This window comes from Neltuma alba, unplaced genomic scaffold, assembly GCF_004799145.2.
Source record: "Neltuma alba isolate B1F8T4 unplaced genomic scaffold, ASM479914v2 tig00011299_pilon, whole genome shotgun sequence".
Taxonomy (NCBI): Eukaryota; Viridiplantae; Streptophyta; class Magnoliopsida; order Fabales; family Fabaceae; genus Neltuma; species Neltuma alba.
The window spans coordinates 14,240-40,864 of record NW_021636008.1 but is presented as its reverse complement, the minus strand read 5'-3'; the positions used below and the strand labels follow the sequence as shown (position 1 = coordinate 40,864).

At 35.7% G+C, this 26,625-nt stretch overlaps 3 protein-coding genes across 11 annotated transcripts in view; 1 reads left to right on the top strand and 2 right to left on the bottom strand.

Moving 5' to 3' along the window:
- LOC114711564 (uncharacterized) overlaps positions 1-8,854 on the bottom strand; it is a 12,562-nt gene extending 3,708 nt beyond the window's left edge. For 2 of the 9 annotated variants that reach the window (XM_028895968.1, XM_028895972.1), the window contains exons 1-9: positions 8,643-8,851; positions 8,433-8,527; positions 5,406-7,231; positions 4,812-5,270; positions 2,864-3,249; positions 2,315-2,784; positions 1,912-1,964; positions 1,717-1,824; positions 41-1,645 (exon numbers count right to left, since the gene is read on the bottom strand). In XM_028895968.1, coding sequence (XP_028751801.1) covers positions 41-1,645; positions 1,717-1,824; positions 1,912-1,964; positions 2,315-2,784; positions 2,864-3,249; positions 4,812-5,270; positions 5,406-7,221 — 4,897 coding nt within the window. In that variant the 5' untranslated portion in view covers positions 7,222-7,231; positions 8,433-8,527; positions 8,643-8,851. Of the gene's footprint in view, positions 1-40; positions 1,646-1,716; positions 1,825-1,911; positions 1,965-2,314; positions 2,785-2,863; positions 3,250-4,811; positions 5,271-5,405; positions 7,232-8,432; positions 8,531-8,642 lie in introns of all 9 variants that reach the window. The other 7 variants (XM_028895975.1, XM_028895970.1, XM_028895969.1 and 4 more) reach the window with 7 other exon arrangements.
- On the top strand, positions 6,447-26,625 carry LOC114711568 (probable aquaporin TIP2-2). The gene is made up of 4 exons (XM_028895980.1): positions 6,447-6,452; positions 24,484-24,635; positions 24,795-25,045; positions 26,033-26,625. Exons 2-4 carry the CDS (start codon positions 24,509-24,511, stop codon positions 26,405-26,407), a joined length of 753 nt encoding a protein of 250 aa, XP_028751813.1. The 5' UTR covers positions 6,447-6,452; positions 24,484-24,508; the 3' UTR covers positions 26,408-26,625.
- LOC114711577 (uncharacterized) lies at positions 17,348-18,390 on the bottom strand. The gene is made up of 2 exons (XM_028895994.1): positions 18,073-18,390; positions 17,348-17,986 (listed from the first exon to the last, which is right to left on the bottom strand). The coding sequence occupies exons 1-2, from the start codon at positions 18,388-18,390 to the stop codon at positions 17,348-17,350; spliced, it is 957 nt and encodes a 318-aa protein (XP_028751827.1).

Below are 26,625 nucleotides of genomic sequence, written 5' to 3'. Positions count from 1 at the left end.
ATTGAAATCTTTTCAATGGTGTCAGTGGATTTAGAATTACCATCCAGGGTTCTCGTACGGTCCTCTGATCTCTCATTATACACCTTACGAAGAGGTGACTTCTCACCTGCAGCAATCTGAATCCCCACTCCATCAGATGGAATGCTTCTGGCAAGTGTACGAGAAATTGTGACATCGTCTCCAACATTGTCAATGCTCAATGAACCTCTAGTCTTGCCTTTTGATGATCCAACTTGCTGACGAGAGTTGCGTGATGCTTCCCAGCAACCCTGTGGACCAGCTTCTAGCAAGTCACTTATATGCAGAGGATCACCCATAGTTACAATCTTTCCTGCTTGTGATACAGCTTCAGCTGCCAGCTCGGCAGCCTTAACAATGGCATCCATATTTTCAGCTTGTTTTGCAGCAGCTGATGCAGCTTCCACTCTCCTTCTGGCAGCCTCCTTTGCAACAACAATAATAGAGCCAGAGCTGCTGGTTCCGTTAGGACCCTTCAATATGGATGCAGGAGTAGCTTTTCCCAGGTTTTTAATACCCTCAGAATGAGAGATCCCATTACTTTGGGAGGTACCCTCCTTACTAGATGAGGTCAATGCTTCTTCAGCCATAAGTTTTGCTTGCAATGCAGCATTTGAGGCAACTTTGGCAGCTGCAGCTGCTGCCTTTGCAACAGCAGCTGCTGCTGCAACTGTAACCGCTGCAGAAGCTAACTCTGCCTCAATAACAGGCACCAATCCAGAATTTTTCTGCTTATCCAGCTGGGTCCATATCTCGAGGCTGTGGTTCACAGCAGCTGCAGAAAGAGCAGCAGCTTCCTCTGCATGAGCACCAGCCTCCTTAACTTTTGTGAGGGACTCATCTGACAGAAACCTCTTCTCAATATTACGATCAATTTTGAGGTGATCAGCAGGAGATAGAGAGGGCAGAGACACAGTAGTTTTGGGCAAACTCCCAACAGTGGGGGCTAGAACAGCAGAAGTGGATACATGAGAACTAACAACAGGATTCAGCTCTAGTTGAGATTGTGTTTGCAAAGCCTTCTGGCCAAGATCTTCAGATACCATAGCCTTCTTTCTTTTTTTAGGCTTAGGATCAGAAGAATGCTGAGGTGATACTGTTACATTGCTGGTATCATGCAGAGGGGCAGTCCCTACAAAGATACTCTGTGGAGCTGCACTGGAAGATGGAAGCGCTGGAGTAACAGGTTTTATACCACTGGAAGGAGGCAAAGAAGATCCCTTGAATGAATTAAATTTAACTGAATCTGAAATAGGTGACGCAGAAATCAGGGAATTGGTATCAGGAGCAGAAGCAGGAGCAGGGGATCCAATCCATGGTCCACGAACAGGTGCCTGGGATATCCAAGATGTGTTATGTCCAAGAATGTTCCTCAGAGGTGGAGTTTGATAAGGATGCAAAGAAGAAGGTACCCGTGGATAATCCAAAACAGATCCCCTTATGAGTGCACCGGGTTGCAGTGAATCAGATGGAGTTGGTAAATTCCAAAGAGGAGATGAAAGAGGTATTAAAGGGTTTACAACTGCTGGAGTAGCCTTGCTGTTGGATCGACCAAGAGGAGAGGAGATGCCCTTACTTTGATGTGAACCTTGCCTAGCCAATTCAGAGGCTCTAGGACCTGCAGATTCTAAATCTCAAAAGTTACCTCCTATCAACTCAGGAAAAAAGAAAAAGCAGATTAAAAATAACAAGGTATACCAGATCGTGATTGTACAGGAGTTTCTGGGTTCGTTAGAAGAGACTTTTGACCATGCTGCCTTTCTACACACACACGCCAAGCATTCTCCCAGAGGCTTCTTCCACCATCTAAGCATAAAATTTACAGTAAATCCATTATTTCAAATGAAGGACTAAAGGAAACGAGCAGAGGGAGGCCATGATAAAGAAACTAACCTGGACCTCCAAATGCTGATATCATGTAAGCCTCATCAGGTGCTGTGCCTTGACTGCAGCAATATTAATTGTGGGAATAATAGGATCAAGTGATTAATAAACTGGAAGTTCTAAAACATTCTTTAGTTGGTAATATTAACAAGCTGCCTAAATATTTATTACTAATTCAGGACAAGCACAGTGGTGGAATGAGAATGGTATAAACTCAGCATAACACTCAAAAATGAAAGATTAACAATAGAACGGAACAAGTAATTCCCATTTTTCATATACACGGGAGTGGGTGTGTCAGATTTTGGCATAGAACAAGGATTGTTTGATAAAACACATTGATTCAAGAGCAGTTATGGACATCTCATTCATGTAGCTCCATCACAACTAAATAGCAAACATTTGAACTCACATTAAAGCTCCATAAACAAAGATCTGTGCACGCAATTGTATCTGCTGTAGATCTGTGAAAGGTTGTTGAAACAGTACAGGAGCAGAAGCAGAGGTGTTCAAATCTGGAAGACTAGATGTTGAAGCGTTTAGCAGAGCAAACGGCTTTGCACTGCCAGAATCTATATGGCCATACTGCAGCATCTCATTGGATTGCATCAACTGGAAACCAGGGGGTGAGCTGAGCTTTGCATTATTTGATTTATCCACTCTCTCAGGTTGTCTTGACGGAGGTGTTTCTTTCACATGACTCGCTTTTCTAGAAGATTCCTTTCCAGCATTCTTATTAGATGCTCGTCTGGTTTTACGCTGAGATGTACTTTTGGGAACACTACGTGCTATCTCTCCATCAGAAATTTGTGGACTTCCATGGGAAGCATCTGCAGTTTTGATTTTCAAAGGATCTAACCTAGATGGAGATACCTCCACAATCTTCAATTAGGAAAAGGAGAGAAAAAAAGTTAGAGTCCAACTACAGAATCAAAACTGAAAGAACTGAAAGAAGACTTACTGTCGATGCTTTGCTGGCTGTAGCAGCCGGAACCGGCTGGCTATTCCCAACATCCTTTGTAGCTGAACCTCCAGCATTTTTTTTGGACAAATCAGCCTCTGCATTTAACTCAGAAGTCAAGCTTCCCTTATCTTTAGATGCGTCATTTCCCTTCAAGTTATCATCAATCAATAGCAGATTAGTTGCATCTCTATTGATAAGCTCAGAAACGGGGGGATTCTGATTGCCATCCTTCTCAGTTTCAGAAGACCTTCCAACTGTAATAGATGCACTGCATGTATTATCAGCAGGATAGGCACGACAGCCCACAGTCTCATGCAACTCAACATGAGAATCAGACAAAGGAGCAGAAGACACACAACCTTGATTTGAAAGTAACATGTCTCCTGCAGGATAATACCATTAAAAGATTTGATAACATTTGAATGAATGTTAAGACAATACGTATACAAGATTCACATCACAAAAATAAACCACTCAGCATCATAGATATTGATTACCATCCAACAAAGTTACCATCTGATAGAAACTATTTATAGGGTCAAGTTACATTCAGCACCCTAAAGTATTTTTCCATACAGTATCTACAATAATTTTGATGCTGGAAATATCCTTTCCCAGTAGCACTCTATCTTAAAAGTAGGTTTTGATGAATTCAGCATCCCAATATACTTTTCAAGCAGCACTCAATATCCTAAGTTTAGGGTGGTCAGAGAAAACATTTTAAGGGTAAAGTTGCACCAAAAATTACTTCAGGGGATACTGGATGCAACTAAAGGATACTGAATGCACAAAAAACTATTGGTGCTGGATGCAACTTAGCCCTTATTTATAAAATGAATTGCAACTCCTTAAACAAAGGAGGAAGTAGGCAGAGAATCCAATTACAGAGCTACGAAATGGTATGAAAAAGAAAATGAACACACAACTCTGGGCTTTACAGAAACAAGGTTCCCTCCCAACTTCTGCCTAAAATACTCAGTGTCTAGCAGCTACCAGCCCTGCCAAAATATCCCCTGAACACCCCACCCCATCCAAACGAGAAGCAGCAAAAATGCATTACCCACAAGGGTAGTTACTCAGATAATTCTCTATTCAACATCTCCTCTGCCGCCTCTCTCTCCCATGTTCCCATGGGACTTAATTTTCTTTCTCCTCTCATCAATTTGTGCCCATAGCCCATATAGTGTTTCCCTGGGTGTTGTTTCCATTGTTCACATAGCCATTGTATACCATTAACACAGGGTCCATCAGTTCATTTCCCAGCAAGTCTCACCTTGTCCATAAGGTTAAAGGTGGGAACATGTACTACGATAATTTTAACAACCCCCCCCCCCCAAAAAAAAGGGGGGGGGTACTATCACAAGCAGGGAGTCGTTCCCATTTCATTAGGGCATGCAATATCCAATGAATGAACTTCGATACACTGAATTAACTTCTGTACTTCTAGATCGTCCATAGAGGTGCAGTGTGAATCTCCCAATATAAAACTAAAGGTTAATAAGATGTCCTACAATAATTTTATAGTTTGACATCTGACAAACCAATAATAGATGTCAAACCAATAAGGAGATCACATGTCACAGTCATAAGCAGATCAGCCAAGCGTTCTGCCAGTAAAGAAAACCAATAATTTGCCATTTGTTCAGAAAAAAATTAAATTGACCCACAGGCACTAAGGGGAGTAGAGAAAAACGGTACATCTTTTGAAGCAAATTCCCATGACACTCAGAAGAATCATGACATGCCATTATTGACAAGAGACACTGTTTATATGCTAACATCATTTTAAAACATGATTTAACGTGCAAGATTCTTATAAAAACACTCAATTGGAGAAAACTGAAGAATCTGAGTATTTGGTGCTATGAAGAATGCCAATAGTAACAAGTAACACATCAACAATAAATCAAAATGGAACTCAAAAGTGGACAGACTATTAAATCACCTGAAATTTTCGAGTGTGGGTTTACTTCATCCTGTTTTGCTGCCAGTTTGGGTAGAGATGGAGAGGCATCCATTTCTTTTGCGGACTCCTGATTACGATTAATTGTTTTTAGAGGCTCACTAACATTTCCAATGGCACAAGTCTCTACATTCTTTGTACAGCTTTCTACTGTCTCACAAGACAGTTGTCTAGAAGTACCACAAGACTGGTGCTCCGTTCCAATAACTGGGCAAGGAACAGTTCCCAGTTCAGAAGACACGACAGGAGTAGATAAGTGTGCTTCCTCAGCAACTCTGGGATCAGACTCTTCCTTTTTTACAACAGGATTGGACCCAGCAGGAGAAGTCTTCCTCTGAACACCATTTTGATCTACGACTTTCTGGGTGGAAACATTGCAAGAAGATTGAACATCCACTGTACCACATGATGCGAAAGAAACATCTACTAAAGCTTCTGAAGCTGAAAGATAGCAAAGCAAAGACAACTTTAAGCTAGATCCTATATGGTATGAAAGACTAACCATCCTTTTCTAGATTCTACAAGGTATGAAAAACTAACCATCCTTTTCTAAGTAATTATAAAATTATGGCATACCTGAATTATCAATTGCTGTGACGTCAGCTGATACTGAGGAAGTTGATAACCCAGTTTCCATGCCACCGGGGCTAACAGAGGATGAACCAATTCCTTTATCAACAAGATGGACCTTATCAGCATCACAATTTATTGGGCTACAGTCAGAAGGAGCCCTTGTAAAATCTTGGTCCACATTAGGCATATCTTGACGAAGTTTTTTGTCATCCAGCTTGCCAGCTTCACTGCCCTCACGTACTGAAGTTGATTCACCCAAAATGCAAGATTTTGTCGACCCCATGCTGGAACAAGAAATGCCTTCTACCTTGCTATTATCATGTTCATTAGTTTTAGAAATGTCACTGCCCTCCACAGTTAAAATAGGTGCCTCTACCTCGCTTACGGAAACCTCCATATCCATTTCATGGCCAGTGTTCAGTGATTCCTTTTCCTTAGCAGAAGTGCCCTCACCATGTGTCTTCTTTTCAACAGAATCCACACCCTGCTGGAGACTAGGAGAAATCCCACAATTGGAATTATTTATCTCAGTTACTTCCCCAAAACCAGTATTGCCTTTAACTTCAACCTTTGGAGAGTTGTGTGCAATTAGTGCAGACTGATCATCTTTCATTACATCTTTAACTGCATTTTCACCTGCACTGTCCAGACATGGATTACTAGAAATTATATTCTCGCTACATCTTTCTTCCTTCTGCAAGTCTGAAACATTGCTTGGTACCATGCTTAAGGAGCCATCCACATTAGTTAAGCAAGGATCAAGTCCCTTAACCACACTTCCACCATTCAAAGCTTCTTCAGATGCCGAACAAAGAGAATTATCGGGATTATGTGCATCAGTCCCAACTGCATATCCATCTAAAGCCTGTGTGTCTACATTAGTATCTTTGTTAAATGTGTAAGATTCTGTATCTTGCCTATCAGTTTCAGCTGTCAAACCACCTTGCCGCTCACCACTAACACCAACTACCTGATTTTGTGCATGTTGAACATCTAATGAATCGGAAGTAGCAGATATATTTTGCACGGGTGCTTCGGTAATACTAGTTTGTAGTTCCCCAGAAGCAGATGAATCATCTAGAATCTTATCACTCAATGAGTCATCACCCACAGTTTCAACTTCTTGTTGGTTTTCATTTTTACCTTTCATATCAGTAAAACGAATTCCCTCAGACTGAGGCAGGTTAATATTTTTGCAAATATCGCTTAGTTCCAGATTGCCTGAACTCCCATCAAAAGATAATTCATTTTCCTGGGCTTGGGAAACTCCAACGTGAGGTTCATCTTCTCTTTCATTTTTCTTCAATCCAGACGCATCTTCATGTATGTTATCAGATAACTTTAGACCTGCAACATCTCGAGATTCATTTTTACCATCAGTTTTCAGATTAGATTCCATTTGCTTAGCTAAGCACGCCAGTTCATTACAGGCATCTGATTCCTGAATAACAGATTGTCTAGGAATAAATTCCTCCTGCCCAACAGATTTTAATAGCATTTCAACGGACTCTGAGGAGGTGGCCTCAGACCAGACATTGTTATGCCTTGATATAGAACAAGATTCAGCCGCAGTTGAACTAAACCCTATGCCGCTACTGCCTCGAGAGAATGCGTCAATCCACTGATTATCTTCGTTGCTTTCAATGCCAAGAAAAACTTCAGTTTCAACCAAATTATCAAATCTTGATTGTCCTTGAAGGCTTTCATCAAAATCAAATTTGGGCAGAGCATATGGCCTTAATACTGGAGGAAATTTGGTGCTCCCTTCACCAGCTAAATGAAGATTCTGGCTTTGAAAATCATTGTCGTCATAATCCATGGGTATATCCCTGAAAAAAAAAATACACAAGAAAAAATGAGAAAGAAAGGGACCTGCGAGAGGATTGTGAGACGGAGCACTTCAAGGAATCTCTCCTTTCTATCACAAATGATATGGGATAGAATTGTAGAACCACACTTCAGTGCTTGAAGCATGGTGTTTCAAATGAGTCCCTATTCCTGATATGTGGAGAAATTGAAAATCCCTGCTCACTTTTTTTGAACCTCTTTGGCCTTTTCTTCCTTCCTTAGTTTTTTCCTTTATGAAGGAGATCTGACAGCCTAATTTAGTGTATTTCTCTTTCTTTTAATTTGATGAGGTTCCATTAACCCAAAAAAAAAAAAAGGGAAAAAAAATGAAAGCACACATGCATTCAGACAGATGCCCGAATAGACGTTCAATGGACCAATCATGCGGACGTATACGCATCCATCAAACACACATCAGCGAGCAAGTTGTACATGCATAGACACAGACACACGCAGACAGAAATGCAATAATTTAAATTAAAATTTGAACAATAAATAAGCAACCGACATGACTCAGGGCAACTTGAAACCCCAGCATATCCAAACAGGAAACAAAACTCAGGTTTTATCATTTCAATCATTACCCAATATTTCAAAATGCCAATGCCACTTGCAAATATGCTCATCAAACAATGCTAAAATGAAGGAAAATATAATTAGGTGGCCCAAGAAGCTACTTTATTCCAAGCAGTACATTAAATATATATTATCCAAAAGTTAACAAATTTTGGAAATAGACAAGGAATCCAGTGCCTTGTGCGTGGAGGATGTCAACATGTTAAAACAGAAGCGCGAGAAAAGGAAATCATTATTCCAATAATGAGTACAATACAACAAGCAGTTTTGTGTTTACAAGCCCAAAAATATATATGTATAAATATAAATGAACTTCAACCAAAACTTAGTAAACCCTTTCGTAGAGATAAAATTATAGAGAACCAATCTTCCCAGAGGATCGAACAAGCGTAATCCTTTAACAGACACCCTTAAAAACCAATTAGTCAGTGAAAATGTGAGAAATATTAAACATTTTTGGACGAATGCCATTTCAGATCAAAGGAAGCCAAAGCAACCATTTGAAATCAAAGCCCACCATTTCAAAGCAACGGAAGTAATATCTCTGCCGAGAAAATAGAATAAAAAAGTACCCTATATCTCATAAAAGTTGGACATGAACAGTACCAGAACAAGTAAGTCTAAAGACGCTACCTCCCTCCATCCGGCGAGGAAATCCAGCCCGTTTGATCTCAGCTAGTCCCCAATCGTTCAGTCATCGACTACTTAAAAAACAATTCTTTGTCAGTAATTACAACCCTCTCTCTCCTCAACAAAACACAAAACCCAGTAAACAGACCCCCACCAGAGTCAATTTAAACCCCAACAAACAATTACCGTCTGCTTGGAGTCCCGGCGGATCGAACTAGGGTTCCGACGTTGAAAGAGACAGAGTAGTCAGAGGAAGCTGCAACAACACGATGGCACAAAGAGTGTGGGGTACTTTCTCAGTGGCCTTTTTTCCCCTTAATTCCTTCTTCAGTCCTTCTTCCTCCTTAGCCGAAGAAAAAGCACTTCGATTTTTGTTTTTTTCCCACCGAAGAGAAAACGAGAGTCTGAGAAGAAGATCGAAAACGAAAAGGTGCGCTGGCTCATAAACAATGAGAATCGAACGGGTATAAAGCTCGACGAGTATCCGGCTTGACACGTGGGCGGTCTTGATTCGCAGGTTGAAAGTATCAAGCTTGGAGAATCAAAATCGCAGGGCGTGGAAAACCTTGTTCGGTTTTCGCTGGTTATTGGTTAATTTTTTCTGGGGAGGGGCAAATTGGTAAAGTTAGTTAGGTGAGTGATCAGTTCAAGAATGGAAACTCGTTTTAACATTTTCGTGCTAATAAAATATTCTTAAATAAAGTCATGTTTTAGTTGGACACGTGGCTTTCTAGTTCGGTCTAGTCGAACGAACTTACAAGCATATCTGAGCACCAAATATTATCCGTAAGGTAACCATGACTCTGAACCGTTGGATCATATACGCGGCTCAGATTAGTCGCTTCGTATATTCTTATTTCCCGGCACCACTGGAATGGGCGGATGACAAAATATCCGGCAAAACAGTGTCATGACAGTTAGGTCTCTGGATATTTTCTAAAATTACCTTTTTTTTAAGTGATTTTACTGTCTTCAGAATTTTTTTTTTTAAAAAAAAAAACTCCTTCCATGCCATTGGGCAATGAGGCTCTCCAATGATCAAAAGATTAGGAGCGTACATGAACAAATCAGATTGGGCTAATCATCAACTCATCCAAAGAAGAAGTCACATTGAAGCAGACAACTCATAGCCATGATCCAATCTAATATAGTGCTAACCTAAGGTTGCTTGGATCAGATATGATCCACTGTGCATTTGAACTAACGAGGGGAGTTCAAGACCTCGATTTGTTTCTTTTTGTTATTTTCCCCTATACGGGAGGCAATATTTTAATTAATTCAAATAGTTAACAGTACATATAATCATATAAAAACTCATGCAAAACATTAAGATCTAATCATAAATTCATAAAAATGTTCAACAACATTTAGCAACAACAAAACCTCTAACTATATTGAAAAAAATTTCACCCAAACCAAACCGAACAAGACTGAGTGTCTAATCAGTTAGTTTAAAACTTTTTTTTAAAAAAAAGTTTAGGTGAGTTGAATCCCAAGAACTCATTAGGGTCAGGGCATGCCTCAAGGTTTAAAGAACGCTTATAGAGGTACTTACAAATCGCCTACTAACAAGGTTTAGAACTTGATCCAGCAGAGCTAGCTAGCTAGCATAATCTAATTTGGTCTAATTTTGTTATCAGGCTTGCTTTTACATGACTGAATCACCTTGAGTTAGACTAGTTTAGATTAAACTATTGAGATTTTACATACCCTACATAGAATTATTAGGAAAGGGGGGGGTGATAAATCATTATATTTTTGTTGTTTTACTTGCTTGATATTAGCTTTTGACCCTCATTTCATGCTTTTGAGTTCAATTGACAAAATTTGTGTTTGATGATATAATTGACTAATTTCTAGATTATTTCATATTTTTAACGATTTTATTAATTAGTTTATAATTCTCAAATTTTTGTTTAGCTAGTTATGTATTTAATTTTCATGTGTAAGTGATAAGAATTAAGTGTGCGCGACCAAAGGCAATTGATCACTTGCAATGAAAGAGGTTATGTGGTGCCATCTAGGGGCTCTCGTGGAGAGAGTTCAATCTAACGATGGAGGTTGCATATAAGCAAGGAGAAGGTGTTTACTATTTAGGGACGTGGAGTGTATTTATTTTCATTTTTATTTCTTTTTAATTTAATTCTCTTGTATAAAATGTATCTAGTAGATTCGAACTTCATGTATCGTATCCTTTTTATTTTTCATTTCTAATTTCTTCATTTCCTCTTCTTACTATCAAGTGGCGAAATTCACCCTCATTTATGTATTTCAACTCTAATTTTTTTTGCTATAAACAAGCACAGGTATACCTTTTATTATAGAGAATCATATTCAAGAACACTAAATATAAGCACTTTCATCGGCAGAAATTTAACCATTAATTCGCTACGTTGTAGAGGACTAACTCCTTCGGTAAAATCTAAATTCTATTGGCTAATTTTTACTAAATCTCAATATTGAAATTATCATCATCCCAGGACTACTGTTTCTCTTTTAGGACCTAAATTTCCTTGGGATCATCTTCATTTTACATGTGTCGGAGTGTAAAGTTTTCTCTCCTCTTTCTTCTTAGGTCACCATTTTTCATCTTTTTCATCTCCTTTATTTTCCATGCATTTTCTCTTCATTTCTTAAATCTTAATTTTTAGTCCTTATTGTTAGGCATAAAGACCAAAATAAAACTAATTAAAAATAGGGAGATCAAAACCAAAACTAATCTAATTCCTTTCGCTTTACACTTCAATTTCCATATTATTTTTTTATAATTAGAGTCAAACCACTTTATTGCCTAGTAAAACTTAATTTCCAACACAAATCAAGTTTACCATGTTGTGTATTTGTCCAAAGAAAGCGCATAAGCATGTTTTTTTTCATGCATGTCTGTTAAAGTCAAGCTTGTGATTTTGATGGGCACATTTTTCAGGGATAAGGAAATAGTAATGAGTCCTTATCACTCATGTTCAGATGGATGATAATCACAATTCTAATGTTGTCAAATGTATTTGAGAGAATTATAATAAGGTTCTAAGAAAATAAAATAATTATTAAAAAATTCCAATAACCTAAACTGCCTGTAATAATAAGTTTTAGAGTAGAAAATAATTACTTTTGAGACTTATTTTGTCATTATTTTCTTTTTTTAAGGACGTCATTGTAATTTTTCCAATGTATTTTTTTAGATACGTCTATAAAAAAAAGAAAATTGTCAAACGTCTTGTATCTTATTAAAAAAAATTAAGTTATATTTTTCCCTGCGAAGAAAAAAATTTATTTCTTAAAGTTTGGGGCGGATGCTAAATACCTCTGGTATAATGAACTATGAATTTCTCGAATAATAGAGGGCGGATGCTAAATTTCCTTTCATGCAAGGCAATATTTCTTTTGTGCCAAATGGTGTTTGTATATTTTGGTGAAACTGATATTTGGTATTACTCCTCCTATTCTTAATATAAGATTCATTTAACTAATTTGATTAGATTAAAGAAGTTAGGTAAGTTAGTTAATTATAAAAAAAGTGACACATTTTTCCTAAAACACCATAATCATCTTTCTTAATACTCTCTCTCCCTCTTCTACTTGATTATGGTTGATAGAGTATCTATAAGGGTAACTTAGAGAAAACTGATAAATATAAGAAATAGATATTATATTTAGAATCAAAACCAACTCAAGAACTGAGTCATATATTGAGGACCGGAGGAGTATTTTGTAGCCAAGACTCAAATTTGTAAAAATTGTAATAATGGAAATAAATAGAAAAACTGCCAAATCAGATGACAGGTACATATTGACAAGTGCCGAAAAGATGTTGAAAGGATTCTCCTTGTTGACGCCCAAAGAGACAAGGGCCAGAGATATTGATGACTTTTGAAGACCTCATAAGCGGGCTAGGCGTCATGGAGCAATTTCCAGATTAGGAATATCTGTTTGAAGGGAAGGAAGCCAGACCATAAAAATTTAAACAAAAAAAAAAAGGAAATCCATTGGTCTAGAATCAGAGGAAAGGCTTTGAAAAGAAATCTAGGAAAAGTAATGTCCTTGATGATATTTCAGGTGCTCAGCTTTGAGCTTGTACATATTTTGAGGTTTTTTTTTTTTAGTAAGTATTTTATTTTTGCTAGCATAGGTATTTTCTATTAGAGACAATCATTTTAGAGATATTATTAATAAAGTTGGTAATACGAGCCAACCTATCAAGATACGGGTTACTTTAGCTCGCAATGTCTTGAGCCTGCATTTAAAAAAAAAAAATCAATCATCACAGCATTATGTTATCCACGCAACTACCCAGTTCAAGTTCAACTTCAACATTTTACACTTTAAAGCCCAATTACAGTACCCAAGTTGGCTGGGCATATTGGATAGGAACCAAGTTTGAGTTGTTTTGATGTTTTGATAAAACTGACAGTTTTCGGTTAAACAAAAATATGCGTTGATCTACCGGACCATATATTTCTGAGCATCAACCTTAAATAATATTGGGCCTGTTACCTGGATTTTTAGGCCTCTTTACAAAATTACAAGCCCACTGGTCCAAATTTTATGAAAGGTGGTTTTTGGGGATATATCGATTATTATACTAGGTAATATTTGACCTTTTTTTTTTCCCGGCCAACAACGTGAAATAAAAATGGAAAAATGACCCCAAAAAAACAACCTTGAATATATGAGATACCAATTTGGGAAGCTAACACTGCATAATGCCAGTGCCAAAATGAGAGAAAAATATAAATTATCATTTTAAAATTAAAGTGAAATGATAAAAATACATTTTATTTTATTTTTTTTAAAAAAAAACCAACCCCTCTCCGACCATCACCGAAACTGGCGAGGTGGCTACCGATGAGATTGGATCCCATCACCCCATGCTGGTCTGGGCCAAAGTATGGTATAACCATTATGCCATCAGTGTTTTGCTTATGGGTATTGATTATATCTCAATAGATATTAACAACTTTCAATTAAAAAATAACAAGCCACTTTTCAATTTATTGGCAACTTTTATATAGGTATTGACTATATTTCATTAGGAACTAGCAACTTCAATTAAGAAATAGTATCGTTTAGCAACTTTTAAATTGAGATTAACAAGTTGTTTTTTTTCTAGTATCAAGATTTACAAAACTGGGAAACACTAGTGTCTTCACGAAATGCTTACAATTGGTTTGGAAATAATAACATTACAACAAATTTTAACAACTTTTAAATTAAAATTAACAAGTTTTTTTTTTCCAAAATCAAAAGTTAACAAATTGGAAATAAAACTAGCCTCTTCATAAAATGCTTACAATTGAGTTGGAAATAACAAAATCACAATACATTTTAACAACTTTCAAATTAAAATTAACAAGTTTTTTTTCCTTAACATCAAGACTTAGCAAATTCCTACGACTTACTTTGTCCTAAATGTAAGAGCTAGTTACGTTGGAGATTCAACTTGGTTCCAAATATAATATTCTAATTCACTTGTCTTCTATATTTATTTATTTATTTATTTCTAATATAGTCTTTATAATGATTATACATGTTAAAATGTTTCCATTCTAGTACAGATGATTAACAAAGGTATTTTAAAAAGGTAATATTTATTTATTATAAATAATTAGCTTAACTAATTTTTTTTAAATATTTACTAATTAGTTATCTGACTCTTATATTAAACACCAAAATTAGCATATTATATGTCATCTCATGATCCAAATATTGCGATTTTGGGCTTTTGGCTGACAAAATATGGAAAGATTCTCTCTGTTTTCCATCCTAATGCGGAAGGCATATGAGATTTCCCATTTCTGTTTTGGCTGGCACAATCTTTGTTGTATACATAGCAACATGTGACTTGCTCGATGATCATCTACATATTAGTGCTGCATTAAACAGCTGTTTTTTTATAATTATTTTAATGCTCAACCCAAAAAACCTTTAACGAATAGGTGTATAATAACGATAGTTTTCAATTAATTACGATAGTTTTCAATGGAAATAATTAAACAAAAATTTTTAGAGCTTGCAACCCTTGAGATAGAATTTTTTTTAAAAAATTAATATACATTTATCATTAAAAAATAATTATTTAATTTCTAGTGACTAAGTATTAAGTAGTATGTGACATGTGTGAGAATATTCCAACGAACAGTTTAATTATATATAAGGAGTAAAAAATCAGAATGAACATTAAATTAGTTGAGATAGTGATTCAAAGTCAGCATATCAAACTAGGATCAATTCAAAATTAAATCGATCATATTAAAATAATATAATTTAATTAAAAATAACAAAATATAATAAAATTAGTAATTATTAATAACAAAATACAAGAAAATACAACAATAATATAATTGTAACAATATCAAAGTATAATAACATTGAGAATATTTATATTTATGATTTCTCAATAAATAAAATTAATAGTCGTTCTCAATAAATAAAATTAATAATCGTTAATGTCAAAATTATTATTAAAATTTATTCAAATTTATAGTAACTGAAATATTTGGAATTAAATAAAAAAATAGAACTAATAATAATAATATAATCATTCAAACTGGTTCATTATTGATTTTTGCCGATTTAACATAACCATCTTGATACCGGTTTAATTTTTACTAGGTTCAGCATTTAAATTAGATCAAACCATTTTGGTCAGTTTGATTTGGTCTTTCAATTGAGGGTCCGTTTGGATCAGCGATTGGAAAAGCAGCTTAAAAAAAAGTAGCTTATGGAAAAGTGAAGTTGGTAAAAGTTAAATTGGATAAGTTGAATTGTGTTTGGATTGGAGTTCAGACAAGCTAGTTTAGAAAAATGAGATTGGAAAAAGCTTGTTTGGATTATAGTTGAGTAAAAGTGATTTTGGCTGAAAAATTACCAAAATGGGCATGAGTTTTAATAAATAATGAAACATGATGAAAAATTGATTTAAGACAATACAATAAAATAAAAATAAAATAATATGAAGAAATAAAATTTAATGAGTGGATTAAATTATAAAATATTTAAAAAATCAAAAAATATTTGAAATATAAAGTGAAACATGAAAAAAAAAAAGAATTGAGATAATATAATGAAGAGGTGAAATTTAGAGTGAATTAAAATTGAAAATTTTAGAGAAATCATAAAAAATATTAGGCAAATAAAAGCAAAACATAATTTGAACGAATAAAACTGTTTTGAACTCCAATTAGTAGTATTGCGACAAAGTGAAATGAAATAATAATATTACATAATTAATTAATTGATAAGCTATGGATAATTTGGTCTCTGATTGCATCACGGACGCGATTCATATGAGATGAAGACTGTGAATTGACATTTGAAGGTGATAGTTGACTAGCTTCAGTCTGATCATGTTCGCCAATTACATTACCATCTTCAGCTTGTTGAAAATAGAAGTCAGAGCTTGAATGTCTCCTTATAAGGTTATGAATGGCCATTGTTGCACAAACCAAGTACACTTGTGTTTGGAAGTCGTAACTGCGCATATTTTGTAGGATTTGAAATCTATTCTTCCAGACACCGAATGTTCTTTCTATTGTGCACCTTAAACTGGAATGATAATAATTGAAGGCTTCGTTACTATTTTGGAATCCTACTTGTCGTCGGAAGTCCGGAAGGTGGTAGCGCTCAGATCTGTATGGACCTAGATATCCATTTGGTGTTGGATATCCCGCATCAACCAAGTAATATTTCCCTAAAGATTCATGAAACAATTTCAGACGTTATGAAATGAATGAAAATATAAAATAATTAAAAACGTGCATGATTGGAACATATAAACATATACCTGGAGGTGGATGAGGGAAATTTAGAGATGAATTTGTAATAGCGCTATCAAATATACGAGCATCATGTGCAGATCCCTCCCATCCTGCCAAGACAAAAGTGAAACACATATCCCAATCATATACAGCCATGACATTTTGTGGTGGATTTCCCTTTCTGCCAATAAATCTATCTCGTTTTGCAGCGGGGACAACACACGGTATGTGAGTACCATCAATTGCTCTGATTGCGTCCTTAAAAAATGGATAATAACGTGGATCATTCTCAATTTTTCTATGACTTCCACGAAATGTAGGATCTACAGGTCGAATGAGTTCACTTGATAGGCCAAGGCAAGCTTGTAGTACATTATGAAAGTGCCTACTTACAGTTTCCCCTGAACGTTGAAATCGTTCCTGGATCATCCTATTACTTTGTCCATGTGCAATCGTATTTAAAAACATCGCGACCACTTCTTCAATTCCTATGTACCTAGACTTTCGCAAACCATGTTCCTCCAATTTAGTACATAAGAGGTGGAAAACATGTTTATCCACTCTAAACATTTCAGGACATCGATCATCATGCCCATTCATAATGTCTTGTACCCATAAATTTCCTGTTTGCTCACTAGTTCTACAGGGTTGTTTAAACATATACATTTCACAGTAATGACCAACCAATGCACCTACTGCTTCATGTTGTGTTAATTCCTCATTAATCATGGATAACCGTCTTGAATGGTCATCTTCATTCCACTGTGAATCATCATTCCAATCCCTCAAAGTATCCTCATTCCACGGTGAATCATCATCCCAATCCCTCACAGTATCTTCATTCCACTGTGAATCATCATTCCAATTAGCCATTTTTGGAGTTAACCCTGTAACTATAATAACAACAAAGTGTAAGCATTATAAGGACTATACTAAACCCCATGTAAATAATTTTCACACTACAAACAGAAAAACCAAACACATAGATGACAATTAGAAATTAGCATAAATATATTACATAGTCATTACTAAAGTTCCTACAACAAGTCACATTAGTTCAGGTTCAAACAGCAAACATTTCAAGTTAACAAGTGCAACAACTAAATCCTAAACTAAATCCTATTCTAGAGGTGCCTACTTCCATGTGTCTGGATCTTGTGCTGCCGGTATTAACCACGCCAACAACTTCCTTCTATCATGCATAAACCCCAAATAGGCTCGCCTAGCCCACCTCAACCGCGTAAGCATCTTGGCACATGCATTAAGCTCCTCAACGGTAGTCAGGTGTGCTAAAACCTTGTCAACTACTTGGGGATCTTCAACCAGTGCCGCTGCTCGCTTGTCAGAAGCAGCTGCTATAACACTAAGACTATCAGAAATTTTAGTAGACGCGGAAACTTTTTTCTTCTTCTTTACATCAGATGTTTCACCCCTCTTCCTCTTTCCATAGCTTCCTGAGCCACTTGGTCCAGTACTCGTAGGGGTGTTTAAGTTGCAACCGGCAAAGTCATCGGTGAATCCTGCAGTGGCTGTTGGGTCAACTCCAAAATTTCCATCTTCACTGTCCCCTGACCCTTCCTGTTGGTCCAGGCCAACTCTATAAACATCCTCCTCCTCTTCTGTACCAGCCTGTGTCACAAGTGTCGACTGGGGCTGTGAGGCTGATAGTGCATACATATACTCTCCCGAAGCCACAACATCTTTGAATATTTTCTGCAACTTTGATGCAAACATCAACTCCTGATATCTAAATTTCTTGAAATTAGGGTCAACCTACATTACATTAACATAATTAGGCAAAATCAAACAAAGTCGTAACGGATATTCAAAATTAAAACTCAACCAACGGAAATAATTACCAGTAATTTTCGTTGCCACCACTCATCGGAGGCTAAAATCCTATTTGTGGCTACATCATAACCAATCCCAGTCTCTCCAGACATCAGTTTATCCCACAATTTCCAATCTTTTCGCAATATATCAAATCTATTCTTCAATTGCCTTCTGTCATACATTCTCCCACTCCTTTCTTGAAAGTTCTTTTCAATTTTTCCCCAACCAGGCCTTGTAAATGATGTTCCTTGTCGTTCCTTGTGCACTATTTGCTCGGCACAAACATTGATTGGAATCTTTGTCGTGTAAGGATCCCATGTCGCTTTTCCCTTATCATTGTCCATTTCTTTATCCTTTTGATGGAAACAAAACTAACTAAATCAACCAAAACCCTAAATATATAATAATGAAAGCCACATTATGTAATCACCAAACAAACATATATACTATTTTCTTAATATTATTGTAAATGCATTTGTTATCAAAACTCCAATTATTATTATGAAATATAAAAATATTAATTAACACATTATAATTGCAAAAACTGTTTTGCTTTCTTATTCAAAAACTCAATTAATCAATTGTTTTTCTTATTGTTTGAAAAAAAATTGTTCATCTTTCAATTAGAACTGCCATATTTTAACAGAAACTTAATTAATAATGACTTATTTAATAGAAATTTAATTAGGGAAGACAATTCAGTAGTTAATTACATTATTAAAAACCAGCATTATAATGACTAAAAAATTGTTATCAAATTACTTTCTTCAGTCTATTTCACATAAAACCACTGAATGATCAGTGTAACACTCTGATATACACTTCAATCTATTTCACATAAAAAATTTTGTTTTTTTGTACATTTTTCTTTCAAAATTCCAGGACCATTGCAACCCAATAATCAGTGTAACACTCTGATATACACATATACACAAGCTCATGCGCACTTATACAATATCCAGAATGATCATCACGTTTTCACCAAAAAAAAAATGATTCATCACGTATACACCATCTACGTTCTGCTCCCCGTTAATTCACAAAACCACCAGCAAGCCGTCGGAAAACCAGAAGGAAAACAAATCAATTATCATAAACCAACCGAAAAAATCACCGGCGACGGAGAACACTTGACTTCCACCGGCGACAGAAACAGAGCATCGCAACAAACCAGACTGAAAAAATCATAAACCGAACACCGACGACGGAGAACTCTTCACTTCCACCGGCGACAGCAAATCCGACCAAGAATCAAACCAGAAAAGAAAGAAAAAATTGTAATCACCAACCTGTAACAGATCAACCGAATCGAAGGCAGCTAGAGATAGATCCCACCGTGTATCGCAAGACAAGATCGACGCATAGCTCGAAACCACAGGCAGACGACGGCGACCTCGGTTGCAGACGGCATGACCAGCTCAGACTTGCAAGGAAGAAGCACCTCCAGCCGACCACGGACACCTCACACCCACGACTCGAAGCGCACGACGGTGCTCACGGCGACCAGAGAGGGACCTTCAGCGGGGCGACCTTCAGCTCACGGCGGCAAGAGAGAATGGGAGAGGAAAAAAGGAACAGGCACGAAAATGGGAGAGGAAAAAGACGAGTTGTGTGAGACGGAAATGAAAATGGGAGAGGAAAAAAACAACTGAGCATCTGACACCCCACACTTTCTTTTTTTTTTTTTCCCCGCGAGAAGCTCTTCTGGGCTAAGCAATAAGCTCCTTTCTTGAGCTTATGAGAATCGAGCGTTCCATCAGCCCTTTTTTCCATAAGCCCAATCACATATAAGTGAAACCAAACAGGCCTCAGTTGCAATCTAGCTTATTTTATAATTTAAGCCCACTTTAAGCTTAATAAAAGTGAATCCAAACAGGCACTGATTCATCATATATACATACTCAAATAATAAAATCATCTGGGCTCCACATGATGCTATATACGCATAGGACCCTAGCTGAGCCAGCGAAGCAAAAATGGAAAGTCATCGTAATAGAGATACTTTCCTCGGGATGGAAAAGCAGGGAGAGAATCTTCCCACATTTATCAAAGCAACTTGCAATTGAGCCGCTGAAATTTAAGAATATTCTAGAGACATTGTGACAAATATGCAAGAGTTTTCAGTCATGTCAATTTAAAAGAGGAAAGAAAAAAGCCTGAGCTCATCAGAAAGCATTACACGCAAGGGAAACTTTGCCCAGAGAAATGGAGGGAAAATTTTTTTTAATGAGTTTGATTTAAAAAATTTTAAAAATAGAGCTTTAAAATTTTAATAAAAAATATGTAAAATAAAAGAGTAATAAAAATTAATTAAAAACTTTTAATCTTACTTTTTTTAATTTTTTAAATTGAGCTTATTAAAATTTTTGCAAGCCTCCCCATCTCTCCATTTCTCTATTATCAAAGGGATTTAATCTAATGCTAACCATCACCCAAACATATTCTCTTTTTTTTTTTTTCATGTGAAAGATATGTAAGTGTGTGTATGCGTTTTAAGCCCCCCCGGATTAATGTATAAGGGTGTGTTTGGTTGTAGAGGAAGGGAGAGAAAATAAGCCCATTTCCTCATTTGGTTGAAAATTTTGGAGGGGCCACCCCCTATTTTGGTTCCCTCCAAATTGGGGCTTTTTTGAAGGGAGACCAAATATTCTAACTAATTTACCCTCATTAGCTATATAATATTCCATCAAATGCCCCTCTGTAAAAAGTAAAGTTATTCTTTTAGATGCTTCAATATTTTTCTTTCGCTGCTCTCTCTTCTTCTCCTCCCTTCACTATCGACTTGTGTGCAAAAAACATTGTCGCTGCCCGTCGTCCTCACCGTTCATTACCGGATCTATGCCTTCTTTTACTATTTTCTTCTTGTTCAACACTTTCTTTCAGGTATATTTCTTTAACTACATGTAGATTTGTTTGTTGCTGTTGTTTTTAACTTTTGGTTTGCAACACGATCCATGAACCGAGCATATAAGTTAGTTGTGATTGTTGTGGCAGTACTTGAAGTTAATCATATTCGGTGCGTGAATCACCAAAATTTCCTTTTCCCAAATTGTAATTGCTTCTTAGATATTTTTGTTATGATTGTTCTTCGAAATCCCATCCAATTCACTCTCATTCTTTAAATGGGTCGAGACAATTTCAAATTTTAATCACTCAAAAACTCGGAAACAGCCACACCTGTTACCCTCTTATTTGTACTCATAGAAATCCTGATTGTGTTCCTCAAAAGCGGGCATATTTGAAGAAACACATACAGGTTGTATGGTGCCTTCTTTATCAGAGAGGAGACATTTTATAAGATTCTCGGAGAAGACATGAAAGGCTAGGAGGAAATGTCTAAGAAAACTGAGTTTAGCTATCAACAGTTATAAATTTTTCTACTGTAACTTTGGGTTTTGGAGAGTCCAAGGAGCATCTTTTTACTTAAGCAAAAGATGAAGACATCTTTTTGTATTATGATGACTTGATTATGATAACTTTTGATATAAGCCTAACATAATGTCTAGGTACTGATGCTTTTTGTATATTTTGATATGTGCTAACAATTTTAGCTTTTTAATAGTAGGGATGACTTGATTTGCACTATCATGGATATGCTCTATTGAAAGTTTTTGTATTGTTAGCAAAATACTATAAACTATGAAAGTTTGTATTTATTTGCATGATAGGTTCGAAGTTGTAAGTATTTGTAGTTCTAATTTTATAGTCTTTGGATTATGTTTGTGCACTATTTTCTATCAATTAAAGTATTTTGTTGTAAAAAAAATTACATAGGAATCTATTCAATGTTATGAGAAATTTGTTAATTACATATTAACAGCAATCATATAAATAAATTAAATTACGAGGCTAGCTTTTTTAAATTAAACAAATAAATTAAATTATGAGGCTAACTTTTTTAAATTAAACAAATAGTATTGGTATCAACTTTAAATAAAAAATTTAACAATTTTACTGATATTACCCAATACCCACAAGATAATAATCCAAATAATAAGTAATGTCCTCAATATAAAATTATTAATTTGATTTTTTAGCATATATTATTTCATTAGCGTGAATTTTATAAACTATACTATTTGAATTAATATTTAAATTAATTTACATAAAAATAATATAAATCAAAATATAAGGGTAAAATAGTAAATTGATTATTACCATCCCTCCCCTTCCTTTCTTGAACCTAACAAGGGATTATTAAATATTCTTCTCTCTCCTCATTTTTAATCAAACCAAATAAGATGAGGTTAAAATAAAACCTCCCCTCGCCTCTCCCATCCTACCCTCTCCTCTCCTCTCCTCTCCTCCCTACCCTCCCCTCCCCTCAAACCAAACACACCCTAAGGGTCTACATGTGGATTGCTTGTGAGAAAATTCAAGATATTATTGGCTAATTTGTGACAATTCTTGCACTTACTAATGTATCTTACCTATTTAATTGCTGAAATCAAATGTTATTATATATCAAGTACCCTTCTGATTTGGTTCTTAATATAAGAGCTATTGAATTAATTATAACAAATATAATCTGATTTTAATTATACTATCTCCGATCCTAATCAGAGGTAGAATTAGTTTACAGATTAGATACAGATTAGTTTTAAAAAAATGATAAATATGAAAGATGAAATAATTTAAGAACTTATATTTTGCATTAAAACCAACTCTTGGTTACTTCCTACATTTAAAATGAGAGGAGTATTGTCTTTTAATCAACTAATTAATCATTACAGAACCATTTTAGGAATATTCTACCTTGGAACGAGAGTTGAAACCTAACCATATATATTAAGGTAAGGTCGGTCTTGGCACCTTATTAAGCTTATACACGCAATGCAATTAGTGGGTAATAATTATCGGATGACATGTGAGGATGGGGAGTGACCTGTTCTTATCGCCTTTTTCCTTGGTTGTTTATGGCATAGTGGTATTAAAATATTTAGCTTCTTAATATAAGATTCATTTTTTAATGTAATTTACACTACAAAATAGATCTTATATTAAGAATTAGAAAGAGTATTTGATAATTAATTAATCATATTAATTATAAACATGACTTTTTTTTAACCTTCTTATAAGATGTCACACCAAACAATATAGCGTATACTTTATAAATACTGAAATAGAAACATGGTCGGCCCATCTAATCGTTTCCTTATTAAAGTTTCGTTTTAATTAATTTGTGGCTCAGTTTGATTATTTCAAGCCGATCATGAAGATTGGGTTTGCCTTTATTTAATTTAGACTTAAATAGTCCACATCTCATTAATATATTATAGCAAATTAGACACTACGGCCTCTGCGCCGCTTTGTATAAAATTGAAAGTAAATTGCATTATTTATAAATGATAAATGATGTGATTTTATTTTGAAAAAATGACAAATTATTACATGCCAAATAAGGAATGTCAAAAAAAAATTTGTTGTTATTTGCAAATTTAGTGTTTTCAATGCCAAATAAAGTGTTATTACTAAACCCAATTTGAAATTTGGTAATTTTCAGCTTCTTTTTTTTTCCTTTTATTTTATAAATTCTGCAATACATACATATATGTATGTATGTACGCATTTGTTATACTAATTTAATTAGAGGTTTTCGAATTCGAGATTAGGATTCATGATTACAATAATTTTTCTTGGCAAACTGTTAAATTCTTTAAAAGGAATATTCAACAATACATATGCACATAAATTGAGGGGAAAAAGAGAATGAGTATAGAGAGGACTCATAATTATCAATAGGATTGAATCTAGCAGAAGGAGCTAATCCGATACAACATGGCGAATCAATCTTTGCCTGTAGGAGAAGTGTTCATATTTTGTATCCGACAGTATCTTAAATATAATTGCCTTCAATAGGATACCATGCATAGCAAAAGAAGAAGAAAGGATTCACAATTATCCATTTCTTTTTTTTGGTAAACATAATTAAATGGCCAATTATATTTAAAACTTGCTCATAATTATCAATCTCTCTCATTTTTTCCCTTGCTCAGATTCTCACGCAAGAAGAAGTAGCTAGGAGAAGGTAGAGTAGCCATTTTCATCTAAAAGAAGTTGATGGAATAATTAATACTTATCCATATATACGGTCCCTCTGAACTATTTCTCTCATCACTATTATTATTAATATATGATACAAGTTAACTTAGTTGTCACCACGTTCATAAACCAATTAAAAAAAATAAAAACAAGCCCACAAACAATAAATTAAAAGAAGAAACAAAGTCTGGCTAAGACAATAACATAAAAAACAACGAAAACTAGAGAGGGGGTGGTGGCCTTCAATAATGACATATTATCTAACCACTCTTTTTGGGTCCATGGACGGTGCAATTTGTCTTCCCTTTCGTAAGTCCTCCTTTTATATATAAAACCATTGCGGAAGGGTTCTGATGCATCAAGTTTCAGAAACTGATCAAACTACTAACCATTAGGGTTTGTTTCAGAGTGACAGAAAAAATGGTGAAGATAACTCTGGGTAGCTTCAGTGACTCTTTCAGTGTCGCTGCCATCAAGGCTTATATAGCCGAGTTCATCGCCACTTTGCTTTTCGTCTTTGCCGGCGTCGGATCAGCCATAGCTTACGGTGAGTCCTCCATTAGTTTAAATAATCGTTCTGTGAATTATGTATTTATTGAAGAAGAAGAAGATCGAAAATGCACGTGTGTGTATATATATATGTACATATATGAATGATGTTATGAGGTTGACGACGACGTTGGTTGGGATTGATTTATATATATAGGTGCCGTTACAAAGGATGCGGCGTTGGATCCGGCGGGGCTTGTGGCGGTGGCGGTGGCCCATGCATTCGCACTGTTCGTCGGAGTTTCCGTGGCGGCCAACATCTCCGGCGGCCATTTGAATCCAGCTGTCACCTTTGGATTGGCCATTGGAGGCAACATAACCGTCTTAACTGCTCTCTTGTACTGGGTTCACCAAATGCTGGGATCCTTGGTCGCTTGCCTCCTCCTCAAATTTGTCACAAGTGCCCCGGTATGCCTTCTCGCTAATCTCTTCTCAATCCTCAACTTTTTAAGAGAAATAAGAATATAAAGTTAAATACTACTAATGAGCTAGCTTAGCTTGTTTAATTTAGATTAATGTTGGGAGATTTGGCTAAAAAAGTCAATTAGTGTAAAGTACTACCTCCGATCTTAATTATAAGACCTCATTTATAGTCTACAAATAAGGTTTTATAAATAAGACGAGAGGTAATAGTTTATATTTGGATAGGCTTATCAAAAAATAGTTTGACATGCAAAACTTTTTTGAATGATATATTAAAAAGTCGGTTTGGAGAAGCAAAGGAAAAATATCAAGTTAAAAAAAAAAAGTTTATTGCCCCGAAAACCATATATGTCAAAACATCATATTTTTATCTGACTAGCTTTTTTGTTTAAGTTCCAGTAGACTTCTCTAATTTTCTAATTAATAATACATCTGATCTTAAATATAAGAGCTAGTAGAAATATTTTATTTTGTCCTAAATATAAATACATATAGGATTTCAATTAATTTATCTCTTAAATTTATAATTCTTTTTTCCAAATTCTCCTTATACATACTAAGGGGTATTTGTCAACAGTTAATTTCCAATACAAATAACTATAGGGATATTTAATTAGGAAAATCAACACCCATTTCTTTTTTTATAAATAACTAATTTAACTATAATTTTTATAATCTTTACAAATTAGTTAACTACCATAACATGCACTAAGTTGGGACCATGAATCAACCAATGATGTGAGCAGCAGAGGTTGTTGTCTCAAATGATTGGTGTTCAATACCCAATTTTTGCATATGAGACAAACTTAGTTAGGAGGATTTACCGTCTTTGAGGAAAGATAGCCAACAATCCTAATCTGAAAATACACATTGGAATTAAGATACAGGGGATCTCTCTAATTAAGTGTATTATGCTTAGATGGATATGATGGATCGTTTGTAAACTAATTATCAAATTTATAAATGATGCAGACCGTTCCTGTCCATGGACTTGCGTCAGGAGTGGGAATTTTTGAGGGCATAGTGTTTGAAATTGTGGCCACTTTTGGACTGGTTTACACTGTGTATGCCACAGCGGCTGACCCCAAAAAGGGCTCTTTGGGCATTATTGCACCCATCGCAATTGGGTTCATTGTGGGTGCCAACATCTTGGCCGCCGGCCCATTCAGCGGCGGCTCAATGAACCCGGCCCGTTCATTCGGCCCGGCCGCTGTATCCGGGGACTTCACCAGCTACTGGATCTACTGGGTCGGACCCTTGATCGGTGGCGGTTTGGCCGGGTTGATTTACGGTGACATATTCATTGGCTCATATGCTCCTGTTCCTACCTCTGAAGCCTACCCTTGATGAGTAGTTATTGTTTGTGTTTCCAATTTGTTCATCATTTGCTGTCTTGTTTTTGTGTGGAAGTTGTGCTTTTGATTTCCACTTAGCCAAGGAGCTTTGATTTGGCTTTTGGTGATAAGAACGTAATTAAATTGGCAAATTAAAGCCGAACGAAGCTCTATTTATTTACCATATAAGTTCATGGAAGAAGCATTAAAGTCCGCAAAGTTACGTGCTTA